The sequence below is a fragment of the Peromyscus eremicus genome, chromosome 11 (assembly GCF_949786415.1).
Source record: "Peromyscus eremicus chromosome 11, PerEre_H2_v1, whole genome shotgun sequence".
NCBI classification, from domain to species: Eukaryota; Metazoa; Chordata; class Mammalia; order Rodentia; family Cricetidae; genus Peromyscus; species Peromyscus eremicus.
This window is the reverse complement of record NC_081427.1, coordinates 3,600,107-3,614,288: the sequence shown is the minus strand read 5'-3', so window position 1 is coordinate 3,614,288 and position 14,182 is coordinate 3,600,107. Positions and strand designations below refer to the sequence as shown.

The 14,182-nt window shown below is 40.2% G+C and overlaps 1 protein-coding gene across 1 annotated transcript in view; it reads right to left on the bottom strand.

The window, feature by feature from the left end:
- Adamts16 (ADAM metallopeptidase with thrombospondin type 1 motif 16) overlaps window positions 1–14,182 on the bottom strand; it is a 117,015-nt gene that overhangs the window by 30,167 nt on the left and 72,666 nt on the right. The window contains exons 15-18 of the mRNA XM_059276456.1: window positions 13,350–13,473; window positions 12,224–12,468; window positions 7,512–7,650; window positions 1,184–1,310 (exon numbers count right to left, since the gene is read on the bottom strand). Of these exons, the coding sequence (XP_059132439.1) occupies window positions 1,184–1,310; window positions 7,512–7,650; window positions 12,224–12,468; window positions 13,350–13,473 (635 nt within the window). The remainder of the gene's footprint in view (window positions 1–1,183; window positions 1,311–7,511; window positions 7,651–12,223; window positions 12,469–13,349; window positions 13,474–14,182) is intronic.

Here is a 14,182-nt window from a genome sequence, read left to right as displayed (position 1 = left end):
TTGGATTGTCTTTTTGTTTTTGTTTTTCAAGACAGTTTCTTTGTGTAGCCCTGGAGATCCTGGAACTTGCTGTGGACCAGGCTGGCCTTGAACTCACAGACATCTGCCTGCCTCTGCCTCCAGAGTGCTGGGATTAAAGGCATACACCACCACCACCACCCTGTCAGGATTGTCTTTATTAAGTGTCTGAGTTCCCTTGGCTCTGTGAAGGGGCTCATTGAAGTGAGAGTTTCATCATCTCAAGTGATTTTTCACCTCCCATTATGACCTGACCACAAAAGACAAAGACCAAAGACAGTGAAGTCCCAGGGTCAGGTCTCTCCCAGGTAGCTCCTGTCTCTCAGGAAACTCCCTTACCCCACATCTCAGAGAACAGAGGGGCAGTAGTCTCCAGGGCAGAAAGGAGATGGCAGATAGCCTGGCTCACCCATGCACAAGAGTGTGACAATACTCTAGGTAGACCTTGGGAATGGCTCTCCCAATACCTGTCACCAGTAATTAAGTAGCAAACAGTAGTGACTGACACCAGAGACCAGGAGAATCCACCACTGTCATTATAGACATGCTTATAAAAACATCAGGATGCTAAGGGAAGAACTCCTTCTCACAGGTGAAAGAATTTCTGCTGTGGGATGTTCTGTATGGCAAATGTGTTGCTGATTAGTCAATAAATAAAACACTGATTGGCCATTGGCTAGGCAGGAAGTGTAGGCGGGACAAGGAGGAGAGTAAAGCTGGGAAGTGGAAGGCTGAGTCAGAGAGACACTGCCAGTTGCCAGGATGACAAACAGCTTGTGAAGATGCCGGTAAGCCACGAGCCACGTGGCAAGGTATAGATTTATAGAAATGGATTAATTTAAGCTGTAAGAAAAGTTAGCAAGAAGCCTGCCACGGCCATACAGTTTGTAATCAATATAAGTTTCTGTGTTTACTTGGTCGGGTTTGAGCAGCTGTGGGACTGGCAGGTGAGAGAGATTTGTCCTGATTGTGGGCCAGGCAGGAAAACTCTAGCTACAAATTTCCAGGCTATTTATCACCCCTAGAGTCTTTTTCCTGGTCCTACATTAAGGCAGCTCTTGTTCCATTTGTCTCTTTGCTGAAATGAAACAGGAGCTGGCAATGATCACTTCTCAGTCTCCAGACTCAAGAGCTCCAATGATCTGTGAACCCCCAGCCTTCTTACCTGGGAGGACAGGCTGACACCTTGCAGGGCACCAGCCCTGTGACAGGTCGTGTCTTGGGGTTGCAGAAGGATGCATTCACTTGAACCTTCAGGTCTCTGTAGCATCCTTCCTTTGAGTTCATCTTGCCTGTAGAAAGGGAGCATGTGATAAAGACTTGCAGCCATGCCCAGAGATAAAAGTGCAGAAGAGCTAGCAAAATCATCTTAAAAATCTTTTTAAAAACCTTAAGTATGCTTGCATGCCTTTGTGTGAATGCCAATATTTCAGAATTGACATATTTCTCTCTATCTTTAAATTCAATATGTTTTATACTGAGGGTATAGCTGAGGGGTAGAATGTTTTCCTAAAATAAGCACAAAGCCTAGGCTCAATCCCCAGGACCGTCATGAATGAATAAACAAAACAAGAAATAAATTTAACATAGTTTTGCAACCAATGCTGTCATTCATTTGATGAAATAAAATCATTTTACAAAAAAGCTAATTTCCCAAATATATTAATTTAGTTAAAATTTATATATGGATACTACATTTATATCATTTTCATCCCTTTCTTTTCTACTTCGATACCCCCTCATTTCATCTCAAATTCATGACTTCATTATTTTTAATTATTATTATTAATATAAATAACCTACTGAGTTGATTTAAATAAATACTAATATTTATTATGTTCATCTCATATTTCAGCAGAGGGTAGACCTTTTAAATGATTAGGTTTTGGTCCTTTACAGCTACATTCTTACATCTCAGGCCATGAGAGTTCATGATATGCGTCCCGCAATGACATCCCCTTTTGCATTGGTGCTGAAAACACCCGTGGCAGCCATCTTCCCCTATGAGTCCCTGTGCTTTCAGTGTATCCAACTCCACCCACTCCTTCCATCCTCGGGATTTCCTTATGCATGTGACTCCTGCAGAATGATCCTCAGAGCAGCTGAATTTAATCTTTTCCCAAAGGTTCCTCTACTAAATACTGTAGTGGAAATAATTTTCTTCTCTGTTAGTTGCACTAACATGAGGCCTTGGGGACTGAACTCTTGCTTGAGTTTGGGGGGGAATAAAATCCATACTGAAATGAGAAGATATGCAGGTAATATTGACATTAAACACTGACGGCCCACTTTCTCAGGTTCCAAATGCACAGACATGTAACCCTGTATGCATGAGTACACACCCCAGTGGGGTATAGAAAGGAGATGGCTATGTCCACCAGGATCAGGCAAGTGTCCTATGCCCAGGGCCCAGGACAGACTCTTTACCCTAGTGCCCTGATGGAGAGGCTATGGGAGGAAGTGCGAGTGCTCCTTGGTAAGGGGGACTTCTTTGTTTCACCCTGAACTATAAGCATACTTGAAGACACCTGTGTGGTGTCGATCCAACTCAGGTCCACTGAGGAAAGTGTCTTCCCTCTCTAGAACACACACTATTTTTCTTTCACTTATTTTCCTCTAGGTGGTAGGGAGAAAAGATTGAGGATAGAAACTCATTTTGAATTTATCAGACTGTTGGCCAAGGACACAAGGACACAGAGGTAGTGAATCAGCTCCAAGATAACTGAAACCCAGCATCATTTCCAGTTCATCTCTGCCACCTTGTTCCTCTGGTAAAGTTCCAAAGAGGGAAGCAGTCACGCTGAGCTTCAGAACATTGTCTCACATAAAGCAAAGGTAGGAGGGTGTAATAGTCAGGTCCTGTGCAGATGGGGAAGTGTAGACAACTAAAGCAGTAGGACCAGAGAGCCCTGCTGCTCTCCAGGAGCTATCTCTGTAACACTGCTCTACAGGACACACACTTGTGATGTCACACTGGGCTTCCTTGTGGATCATTTCATACAATAAGATTACAATCGTCCATCACCACACATGGAGACTAGGAAAATCCCACTCCAGACTGAGTGTGTTTTTGTGGATCCAACATGTCTAAAACCAGGGCTAGAAGGATGGGTCATTGGTTAATAGTGCATACAGCTCTTGCAGAGGATTTAAATTCATTTCCAAGCACCCATGTTGAGTAGCTCACAATCCCCATATCCTGGAGATCAGTTCCCTCTCGGGCCTCCTCAGGTACCCCCCCCCCACACACACACACTTAAAGGCTCAGGTCCCAGCCCTGGTCATCATCATACATTTAAGAAATAATGAGTTCATAGAAACACCTACTTCGTTCATGAGGTGTCCTGGTATACCACACTGACATTGGCTATCTACTAAAAAGTCGCTAATTCATGTTCATGAAATTCAATGATATTTCACTGCCAATCCAGACACAAAGGGACAAAGCCATAGTCTCTTGGATCTCATGCATTTACCTGGATAGCTTTAAGAAGTTTTATTCTCGGATCTCGCATTTGCTGAGGGAAGGAATTTATGAACAAGTGAACAAATGATTTATTTGATAGTAATAAATTAAGGGCAAGGTTGCTAATTGAAAATTTCTCTTCAATTTTCCAAATCTAACTTCTGAATTAATTAAAGTATAAGTACCAGAAATAGTATAGAAGAAGAGAGTATTAAGGAAAGATATGAGAGGTTTACAAAACCCGTCTTAAAGCTTGTTGGAGACACTTGAGTCATGTTTGAGGTGAATGTATTCATCTGAAAGAAAAGCCCCATCACCAGAAATGCCCGTTGTGTATTAGAGAGCTTAGGCCATTGCCATGAGCCTTGCTTTGTAAACATTTCAGTACAGATCAGGAGCTTATGATTAGTTGCTTGAGACACACTGGACCAACTGAATCACAGGAGAAAGATTCAATTACATTTCATGAAAATTTGAAAAAAAAAGCTGATGCCTTCATGAAATAAACAGCAGACGATTGAGTTCAGCATGAAATTTAAGTCTCCATTCTGGGCACAGACCCCATCAGATCAGCCAGATTCCCACAAGACTCTTGGCTCTCACTGCCACATCCCAGGGGCAGGATGAATGTCCATTCAGGTCCCACAGAGGAGTAAAATTGAACTAAAGTGTGATATGTCATGAATAAAGAGCAGAGATTAAGGAGAAGACAAAGTAGCCAGAAAGGAAGGTGGAGACCAGTGGCAGCTCATGACCACCAGGACACCATTTCCCCAGAGATTCAGGCTCATCACAGAAGATCAAACGGCTGTTTGTAAACCCAGAAGGAGGACCCCTACTGCTGATGCCAGGTGACAGGTATTGAACCAAGAGGTAAAGACATTTCCAAATGTCTTCTCTGATTTGGGAACTAGATATCTGTAGATAGCTAAGAAGATGATGCAACACAGCATATTGAAAAGTCTGTATGAGACATGATTTTGAAAGTACAGAATACATAAATCAAATTTTCCTCCAGGTGAGGAACCGTGCAAAGCCATTGAGAAAGGAAGACACAGTCAAGAGATATTCTTATCAAACTCATTTCTAGTTCATCATTCTTCAAGAACTGGAAATATGATAATGATACTGATGTTGGATTTTCATGCTCTAATATTGTTTATATACCAGGTGAATAAGCTATTTTCAGACAGCATATAATTTAAACAACTCTACTTGGCTTTTGTGACTTAGAAAGCTCCAATAGCATGAACATATTGAATAATTTTACAGACTTAGGGAAACCAAGGATTCCATTCTGAAGTCCATATGTCATCACGCCACATTCTTGGTAAAAAGATCGAGAGAAACCAAGTCAGAACTGGGTTAGAAGTTTCCTCCCTGTTGGCTAATTCTCAAAGTTCTAGAAGATGGTCTATAGGATAAGGTGGATGGGATTGTTATCATCAGTCTGACTCAGAGACCCCATGTACAAAAAGTTTAGTACCCAGGAAGGAAATACCTAGTAGTGCAATAGTGGCAATTTAGTGTCAGAAGTAATCAATCATTTTTTGATTGGATTTCTCTGACTTACAGCCATGGGATGGTTGTTACAGCAGCTGTGATTACTTGTGCAATATCATGCCTATAAACACCTCATCATAGAAGACAGGAAGACTTGTAAGCCCCATACCTACCTGAGGATTTATACACAGTTAATGTTTCATGAGAGAGAGGCCTCTTCTTTAGTAGTGTAGCCATTGGTAAGAGGTTTATGTCCTGTGAACAACCCTGATGTAACTCATTGAGTCACACAAGAATGACATGATGTTAGAAGAAGGTGCTACTTAGGGAAGAGAAAAGGGACTAACTAGAGTGAAAGGCCAAATCAGGGGATAATATGATAGAAATACAGTACGTATATGTAAAAAGATGAATGTCATTGGATTCCATTGACTTCTCAAACTCTGAAGATTCAGAAGTGGAGATAATACATTCTAATAAACCACTTCATCAAGATGACCACTTTGGATGAATTGGTGGTTAAACATAGGAGAATAAAAGTCCTCACTTCAAAATAAGTCACATTAATTAACAGTCAGTAAATAAATGTGGACATTGCCTATGCCTTCTAACAGAGGCTCCACAAGGGAAATTAAAGAGATGAGACTAATAAATCCTTAATGGCCATAAGCTGCATCACCTGTAGGTGAGGTATACATTAATGTGTCAACAAAATATTATGAAAGGAGGATCGTGGAAGAAAACATTGTGTTTCCTGGATACAAGTCTCTTGTGGACTGATGGGTATAACTCTCTAAAGTGGAGTCATGGCCAGTAAGATGCATCAGAGGGTAAAGACACTTGCTGTCAGGCCTAAAGACCTGAGTTTGATTTCTAGGACCCATGTGGTGGAAAGAGAGAACTGATCTCAACAAGTTGTCTTCTGACTTCCTCATGCGCACATGGTGACATGTGTACATGAACATACAAACACACACATAAATCACGTGTAAGTAAATGTAACTTTAAAAAAGTACATCCATCTGGAGTCTGCTGGAGTGGGAAGACCATGTACGTGGTACTCAGCAGATGAGTTCAAGCTAAGTTATCTGTTAGGTGGTCTTGGGCCATTCCCCAAACTTCTGGTTGCTATAGAGAGAGACAGCAATACCAACATCTCCGAGATGCTGAGGGTGACTGACTCCTGGCATTTATCATCACAGAATCCTCAACTTTACAGAGAGAAGGCAGTCTCAAATGTTTTTCAGAAGTCACCTTGGAATATGAGCTGGCTGCAAGAGTTCTACTCTGAACCCCTTGTGGTTTCTACAAGACACTGTATATGAGACCACAATGAGTGCACATAGATGACAATGTGGGATTTTTATCTTGACTGCAATGAGCATAGCATGCTCCTTGGAGGTGCTGAGAGAGAGAGAGAGAGAGAGAGAGAGAGAGAGAGAGAGAGAGAGAGAGAGAGATTTTATTACAGTTAGCTTATTGTCAACTTGACTGACCTGGAGAGTCTCAAAAAGGGCCTATATCCTATACATATATGTTGAGTTGACCTGTGGAAATGTCTTTGGGAGGCTGTCTGAATTAAGTTAATTGATAATATGAAGACTCAGCCCATTGCAGATGAGCACCATTCCCTAGGCAGAGGGCACTAAACCATATATGAATGGAGAGACTGAGCTGAGCACAGGCAAGCTCTCAGATCTTGACTGTGGGTGTGATGTGATGGATACTCCAAGCTCCTGCCAACAGTGATGGACTAGAACCTAGAACTGTGAGCTAAAACCAAGCCCTGCTCCTGTAAGTCAGTTTTTGCTGTGGTCTTTTATCATAATGATAGACATGAAACCGGAGTAGACTGTGAATCTGCATCAACATAAACAGAGGTGTCTCTGGTAATCTGAGCCCTGGGCTGTGATTTTTAAATTGTGGCCCTTCTTCATCATGTGCACATGGCCAGAGGCTTAATGTGTCTTCAGAACACTCAACCTAAGAGTCAGCAAACCTACTTTCAGAAGCTCATGGAACTTTCTCTAAAGGTGGGTGATACATTAAACTACAAAGAAAATTCCCAAAATAAAAAAAAATGAAATAATTTCTTGGATCTCTCACTCTTAAATTTCTGTTCTACTAAGGTAGTAAGTCTATTATCTATGCCTTTCTGCCATGATGCTTACTACCACGATCAATATAGTTTTTGTAACATTCATAAAGTTTCTTGGTGGATTTGAGTGTATGAGTTGGTGACAAATTACTTTACAGTTAATTTTATGAATAAGATTGAATTAAAACTCTCACACTCTATCACTATATTTCCATGTATGATTCTGTTTCTCATCACCAGTGGCCTGATTTCATTCAGTACCCACACGCCACCTCTAGGGAAGCATAAGAAGTGACCTATGCCCTCCATAGGAGGCAGAACACTCAGAGCACATGATGGCCCATGTGTAGCTAGGCTGGGCATTTGGTACCTACATTCATTTGGTACCTACATACCTCCTCTGGGGCTGCATAAGAAGTGACCTACCCCCTCCACAGGAAACAGAGCACTCTGAGTGTATGATGGCCCATGTGTAGCTATGGTGGGCAGCTGGGGTCTTCTTATCACTTGACCTTGGCAGTGAGAATTCCCAGGCCACACCAGGGTTCCTGCCCTGGAACAAAAGCTGCAGAAGAAGAAAGAGAAAACATAAAGTGAATTACAATTAAAATCAATGGCTACCTGATAACTAGTATATAAAATAATACATTAAAAACTAAACATATGATAAAACTGTGTCTATTTTCTAATGTCCATCTGATACATGCTACAAAATTATCTTCTAAAACCAGGAAGAATACACGCAAAATAGTAAGTAAATAAATCAAGTGAAACCTGTGGAGAACTAAAGCTATTTCAAGACAAGTACAACTGGAGCAAGACATGACCATAGGCGGCCATTGCAGAGGATAGTTAAAGGAACATTATACAAGGACAAGGAAGAAAGGCAGAATCTATTAAAAACACTCAGGAAAGAATAAGTTTTATGTGGGGAAGAGATAGAGAAAAGGAGACATAGGAAAACACTACAATGTCCCCCACAGTAAACCACCAAAACCCTAATACTAATAAAGGAGAAAGAAATTGAAAAAATGAATCTACTAAGAAAAGAACAAATAAAATTACAGAGCTCAATAAATCCCTCTCAACAGAACACCTTTAGGTCTCTAGTTGAAAGATGTGGAGCAGCTGGTTGAACTAAACAGTAAGAATGGATTGTTTGTATGAAACTGGCAAAGATGCATCCATCCTGAAAGTGAAGACATGGAAGTGAGGCAGAAAAAAAATCAGGGAAAGCTATGCTCTCTGATAAATTGACATTAAGCCCAAATTAGAAGAGATAAAGAAGGTTGGTACATATTAATAAAGAAAACAATCCATCAAGGTGATATAAAAATCATGTATACATGGGCATCAAACATCGATCGATCCAAATTCAAGAAACAAGCATAAACAGACATGGAGGCACTGGCCGGTCCAGCGACAGCAGTAGTGGGTGACATCAATGCCACACTTTCCACAAGTGTGAAAACAAACTGATAAATAGAACATATAGACCACAACAAAAGCAATAAAGAAAATTCAAACTCATACCATACCACAGATCATAGGAACTTAACAGTTACCTAAAAAACCTATCAGCCAAGAGACAGAATAAACCCATCCTCAGAAGCCAATGGAAATTATTACAAAAATATACACAAAGAAGTAGGTTCTCTCCAAATGGTGAGCATGCCAAGAAAGAAGTCAGGAAAACAAATCTATTCATAATCCCTTAAAAAGAATTCTGAGGAATAAACAACTGCGTGGCTGACAGACCTCAATACAGAAAACTTCAAAACACTTTATAAAGAAATTGAAAAGTAAACTAAGCCGGGCGGTGGTGGCGCATGCCTTTAATCCCAGCACTCAGGAGGCAGAGCCAGGCGGATCTCTGTGAGTTCGAGGCCAGCCTGGACTACCAAGTGAGTCCCAGGAAAGGCGCAAAGCTACACAGAGAAACCCTGTCTTGAAAAACCAAAAAAAAAAAAAAAAAAAAAAAAAAGTAAACTAAAATGCATAAAGACCTGATGTTTCAGCATAATTAACAGTGTGAGAAGGGCTATATGATCAAGAGCAATCCACAGATGCAGTAAATCCCTGTCAAAATTCCAATGACATTCTCCACAGAGATACGAGAAATAATTCTGAAACTCACTAGGGAGCATGCCTGGATGGCCAACACAACTCATACAAAAAGATCGATGCTGGGGGCATCACAATTCCTACTGTAAGCCTATATTCCAGAGACATAGTAACAAAGCCAGCTTAGTACTGGTAAAAAAAAATGGATATCTAGACCAATGAAACAAAATAAAGAATGAACTAAACTCTTTCAGATAGAGCGTCCTGACTTTCAACAAATTTTCCAAAACATACACTGGAAAGAAGACAGTATCTTCAATCCTGCTAGGAAAACTGCATATCCACGGCACAGCAATTAAACTGGACTCACAGATCTCATTTCGTTTAAAAGAAAACACAAAATGGATCAATGGCTTTAATTATAAGATCAGGATCTCAGAAATTGCTAGAGGAAAACATAAAGACTACGTTCACAATAGAGTTGTAGATAAAAAGTTCAAAAAGGCTTCCATAACTCAAGAAATAGCAGAAGCTGGTGAATGGAACTGCACAATATTAAAAACAACAGCAGAGCAGATAAAATAAACAAACCCAGAATAGGACAAAACAAATTATTATTATTATTATTATTATTATTATCATTATTATTATTATTATCATTGTTATTATTATTATTATTATGTCTTTTTTCCAGTGAGAAAGAAACTAAGGAACTGCATGGGTCGGGGGTGGGAGGATCTGGGAGGTGTTGAAGGAGGGAAACTAATCAGAATACATTATAAGAAAAAAATCAATTTATGAAAGAAGAGCACAGCAGAAGGAACAATCTCATCGTTAGGAGACAAGTGATAGAAAAATCATCATCACAAACACCAGGTCAGTGATTAATATCTAATATGTATACAGAGCTGTGGAACCCAATTCTGTAAACATAGACCATCCAGTCATTATATGAGCCAATGAACCGAATAGACAGTGACCAAAACCAAGATATACAAATGACCAACCAATCCCAGAAAGTGTCCAACATCCCTAGGCATCAGTGAAATGCAGATTAAAGCTGCTCTAAGTTTATCATCACAGTGAGATGATGGCTGTCATGAAAAAGGCAAGTGATGCTTGAGAAACATTGTCAAGGATATGGGTAAGGTGGAGCCCTGAGAGACTGCTGTTGGGAAGAAAAGTGATGAAGCCACTGTGTAAAGGCTGTGTGAAGTTTCCTCACCGAACTAATGCTAGAATACCGCATGCTATAGTACTCCTTGATGTATACAAAAGAGGAATCTAAGTCAGCACACCACAGAGATGGCGCATGTACATTCGTGGCTATTGTAGTGCTATCCACAATGACCAAGATGTGGAATTAGTCTAGCTGTCCATCCACGGGCAAGTGGTACATATACTATGTGGTACATACACTCTGTGGTACATACACTATGTGTTACATACACTAGGTGTTACATACACTAGGTGGTGCATACACTATGTGGTACATACTCTCTGTGGTACATAAATTATGTGTTACATACACTGTGTTACATGCACTAGGTGGTACATACACTATGTGGTGCATACACTGTGGTACATACACTATGTGGTACATATACTATGTGGTACATATACTATATGGTGCATATAGTATGTGGTACATATACTATGTGGTGCATACACTATGTGGTACATACATTATGTGGTGTATACACTATGTGGTACATACACTATGTGGTATATACACTATGTGGTGCATATACTATGTGGTACATACACTATGTGGTATATACACTGTGATACACATACAATGTGGTCCATACACTCAGTGGGGCTTTATTCAGCCAAAAAGAAAAGTGAAATTATGTTATTGAAAGGAAAATGGATAGAACTGGAGATCACAATACAAACAAATAAGTCCATCTCAGGATGACAAATATTCGTGTTTTCTCTCATATCTGTGATGTACAAATACATGCACACACATATATATGACATGAAAGTAGAAGGATGATGGACTGACAGAATAAACATAAAATGAGAAAGAGGGGAATCAAGACACAGGAATAGGAAGAAAGATAAAATAGCATCTTCATATGTGATTTCTGCTTAATACCTACCTTTTATCATCTTTTTATCTGTCATCTATCTATCTTCTATCTGTCTATCTATCTATCATCTATCTGTCTGCCTATCTATCTATCTATCTATCTATCTATCTATCTATCTATCTATCTATCTATCTTCTATCGTCTGTCTATATCATCTATCATCCATCTATCTATCTACCTACCTACTATCTATCTATATCTATCTATCTATCTATCTATCTATCTATCTATCTATCTATCTATCTATCTACATTATCTATCTATCTATCTGTCATCTATCTATCTGTCTAATCATCTATCATCTATCTATCTAATCATCTATCTTCTATCTATCATCTATCTCATCCATCTATCATCTATCTATCTATCATCTATCTATCTATCTATCTATCTCTCTATCTATCTCTCTATCATCTATCTATCTAATCATCTATCATCTATCTAATATCTATCAACTATCTTCTATCTATCATCTATATCATCCATCTATCTATCTATCTATCTATCTGTCATCTATCTCTATTTATATATCATCTTTCTCTATCCAACCATGACCTTAAATCAGAAGGGCACCATATGGATGAAGAACGACATGAGAGGAAAAGGGACAAGAGAGGGTAATGAGGGAGTGAATACAAAGCACAAGAACACACACACATCTAGCCATATTATAACAAAACCTGTAAGTCTGTGAGCTAAATAAAACATTAATTAAAATAAAGCAGCTATCACCCATAAAATCTACTGATAAAGACCCAGAGAAGTTAACACAGGTGAGAACATGTACACACTCATACACCAAGCAAGGGAAGACAATAACAGTAAGTCTACTGCCCCCTTGAGACCACTGGATGGATTGCTCCTGTTTCTGGTAGCTACAGTTTCTCCACATACTTGCAATTAGGGAAACAACAATAAGCTCACAAAAGCTCCAGGCCACCAAATCCAGCCCCAGAACCAAAAGCTGGTCTCTACCTCCACAATCAGTGTTTCGTTGGTTGGTCCAGTGGAGGTTAAGCTCTCAGGCTCCTTGTAGGACCGTCTGTAGTTGAAGACGGTACCTGAAAACTTGTATCGTCCAGGCCAATCCACACTCCAGTGTCCATTCAGGTAATATCTCTTGAGAGAATTGCGCACAGAAATGTAGGAGGTAGATATGTTCGTTTCATAGATGTGAATACTCCGAGCTCCAGAAGGAATGGTTACTACTTGGTAGTATTCTGGATAGAGGAATGCAGCATTTAGTTGAACCTAGCTTCTCCATAATGGGATGTTTAGAGCTGCTGCTAGCTCTGGGTGTCCTTTTTCATTAGGTGGAGGATAGGTCTTGTAATCTTCCTAAAGGTCATTTTAATTCAAAGAACCTAGCACCCACTTCCAGATAAAACCAGAAGCTCCAGACAAGTGTGGTGTGGGATGGTCTTTCTGTATGCTGTGAATGTGTGTTGCTACCATTGGTTAATAAAGAAGCTGCTATAGCCTATGGCAAGGCAGAATAGAGCCAGGTGGGGAATCCAAGCAGAGAGACAAAGAGAAGAAGGCAGAGTCAGAGGAGATGCTGAGCGCTGCTGGGGGAGCAAGATGTAATGGAACACAGGTAACACAGAGCCATGTGGGAAAACATAGATTAATAGAAATGGGTTGAATTAAGTTGTAAGAGCTAGTTAAAAAGAAGCCTGAGCCATAGGCTAAACAGTTTGCAATTGATATAAGCCTCTGTGTATTTACTTGGGACCGAGTGGCTGTAGGACACAGGAAAACTTTTGGCTACACCAGTGTTTCTCAACCTTCTGAATGCTGTGACCCTTAATACAATTCCTCAAGTTGTGATTCCCAATCATAAAATTATTTTTGATGCTACTTTGTATCTATAATTTTGCTACTGTTATGAATTGTAATGTAAATATCTGTGTTTCTGAAGGTCTGAAGTGATCCCCAAAGAGGTTGCAACCCATAGGTTGAGAACCACTGCTCCAGAAGGAAAGGGAAATGGAGGGCCTCAAATCACTCACTGTTTCCTCTTCCTTAGCATCTCCCAACAAAAGCTCTGACCACCCACCCCACCCCCTTGCTAGGAAATGCATGACCCAGAGTTACTCACGGTTGGTACGGTGGTGTTTACTGTAGAGTCCCCTGTGCATCATGCAGTCTGAGTTATTCCCCTTGCAGACCCCACAGGAGTCCTCGGCAGCATCTGACCCAAGGACATTGTCACAGCCAACTTTCTAGAGGCCCCACAAGGTCACGAATCATTCATGAAAAAAAAGGACAATACAAGCAACAACATCACCAACCTTGTGACAAACTCTTCCTCCCACTCCAGCCGTACAAGTTTCCAACATAGAATAGTTAACATATAGGTGCTGGATACCAAGTATGTACACAGCATGGCTGCTCCTGGCCCCCTGGCATCTTTTTTCTTATAATATGCTATCTGTCTTCTGTAGTATCCATCCTCAGTTATAGCCCTTGAGCCTTAAGTTAAAGCTCTAGACTGTGTTGGAGTGAATTTCAGAGCAATACTGACTTGGTAAGATGACTATCAGTGTGTTCACACAAGGCTCTGCTGAAGTGGGTTTATAACTGAAAGTGATTGACACTGCATGGTAATTCTCCCCATCAGTGACTTATAGAAGCTAGATCTGTATAAGGTTGCATAATTTAAGGAGCTTGTCATTTTTTTTTCTGTGATGCTTGCTGATTTCATATTTCCTATCAATGAATGTCTAAGAATAAAATCCATTCAGAAATAAACCAATCATGGTCTTAGTCCCATGCTGGGAATCCTCAGGGCCAGACATATTTTGTAATGCTGTTGTGTGTGAACTTAGAAAGATCAACTGTGTCGAGTCTATCATGTATATAGGTCCCCACAGGGCATGAGGCCATGCTTTATAGAGTATACATTGATATTTCTACCACAAATCTCTACAT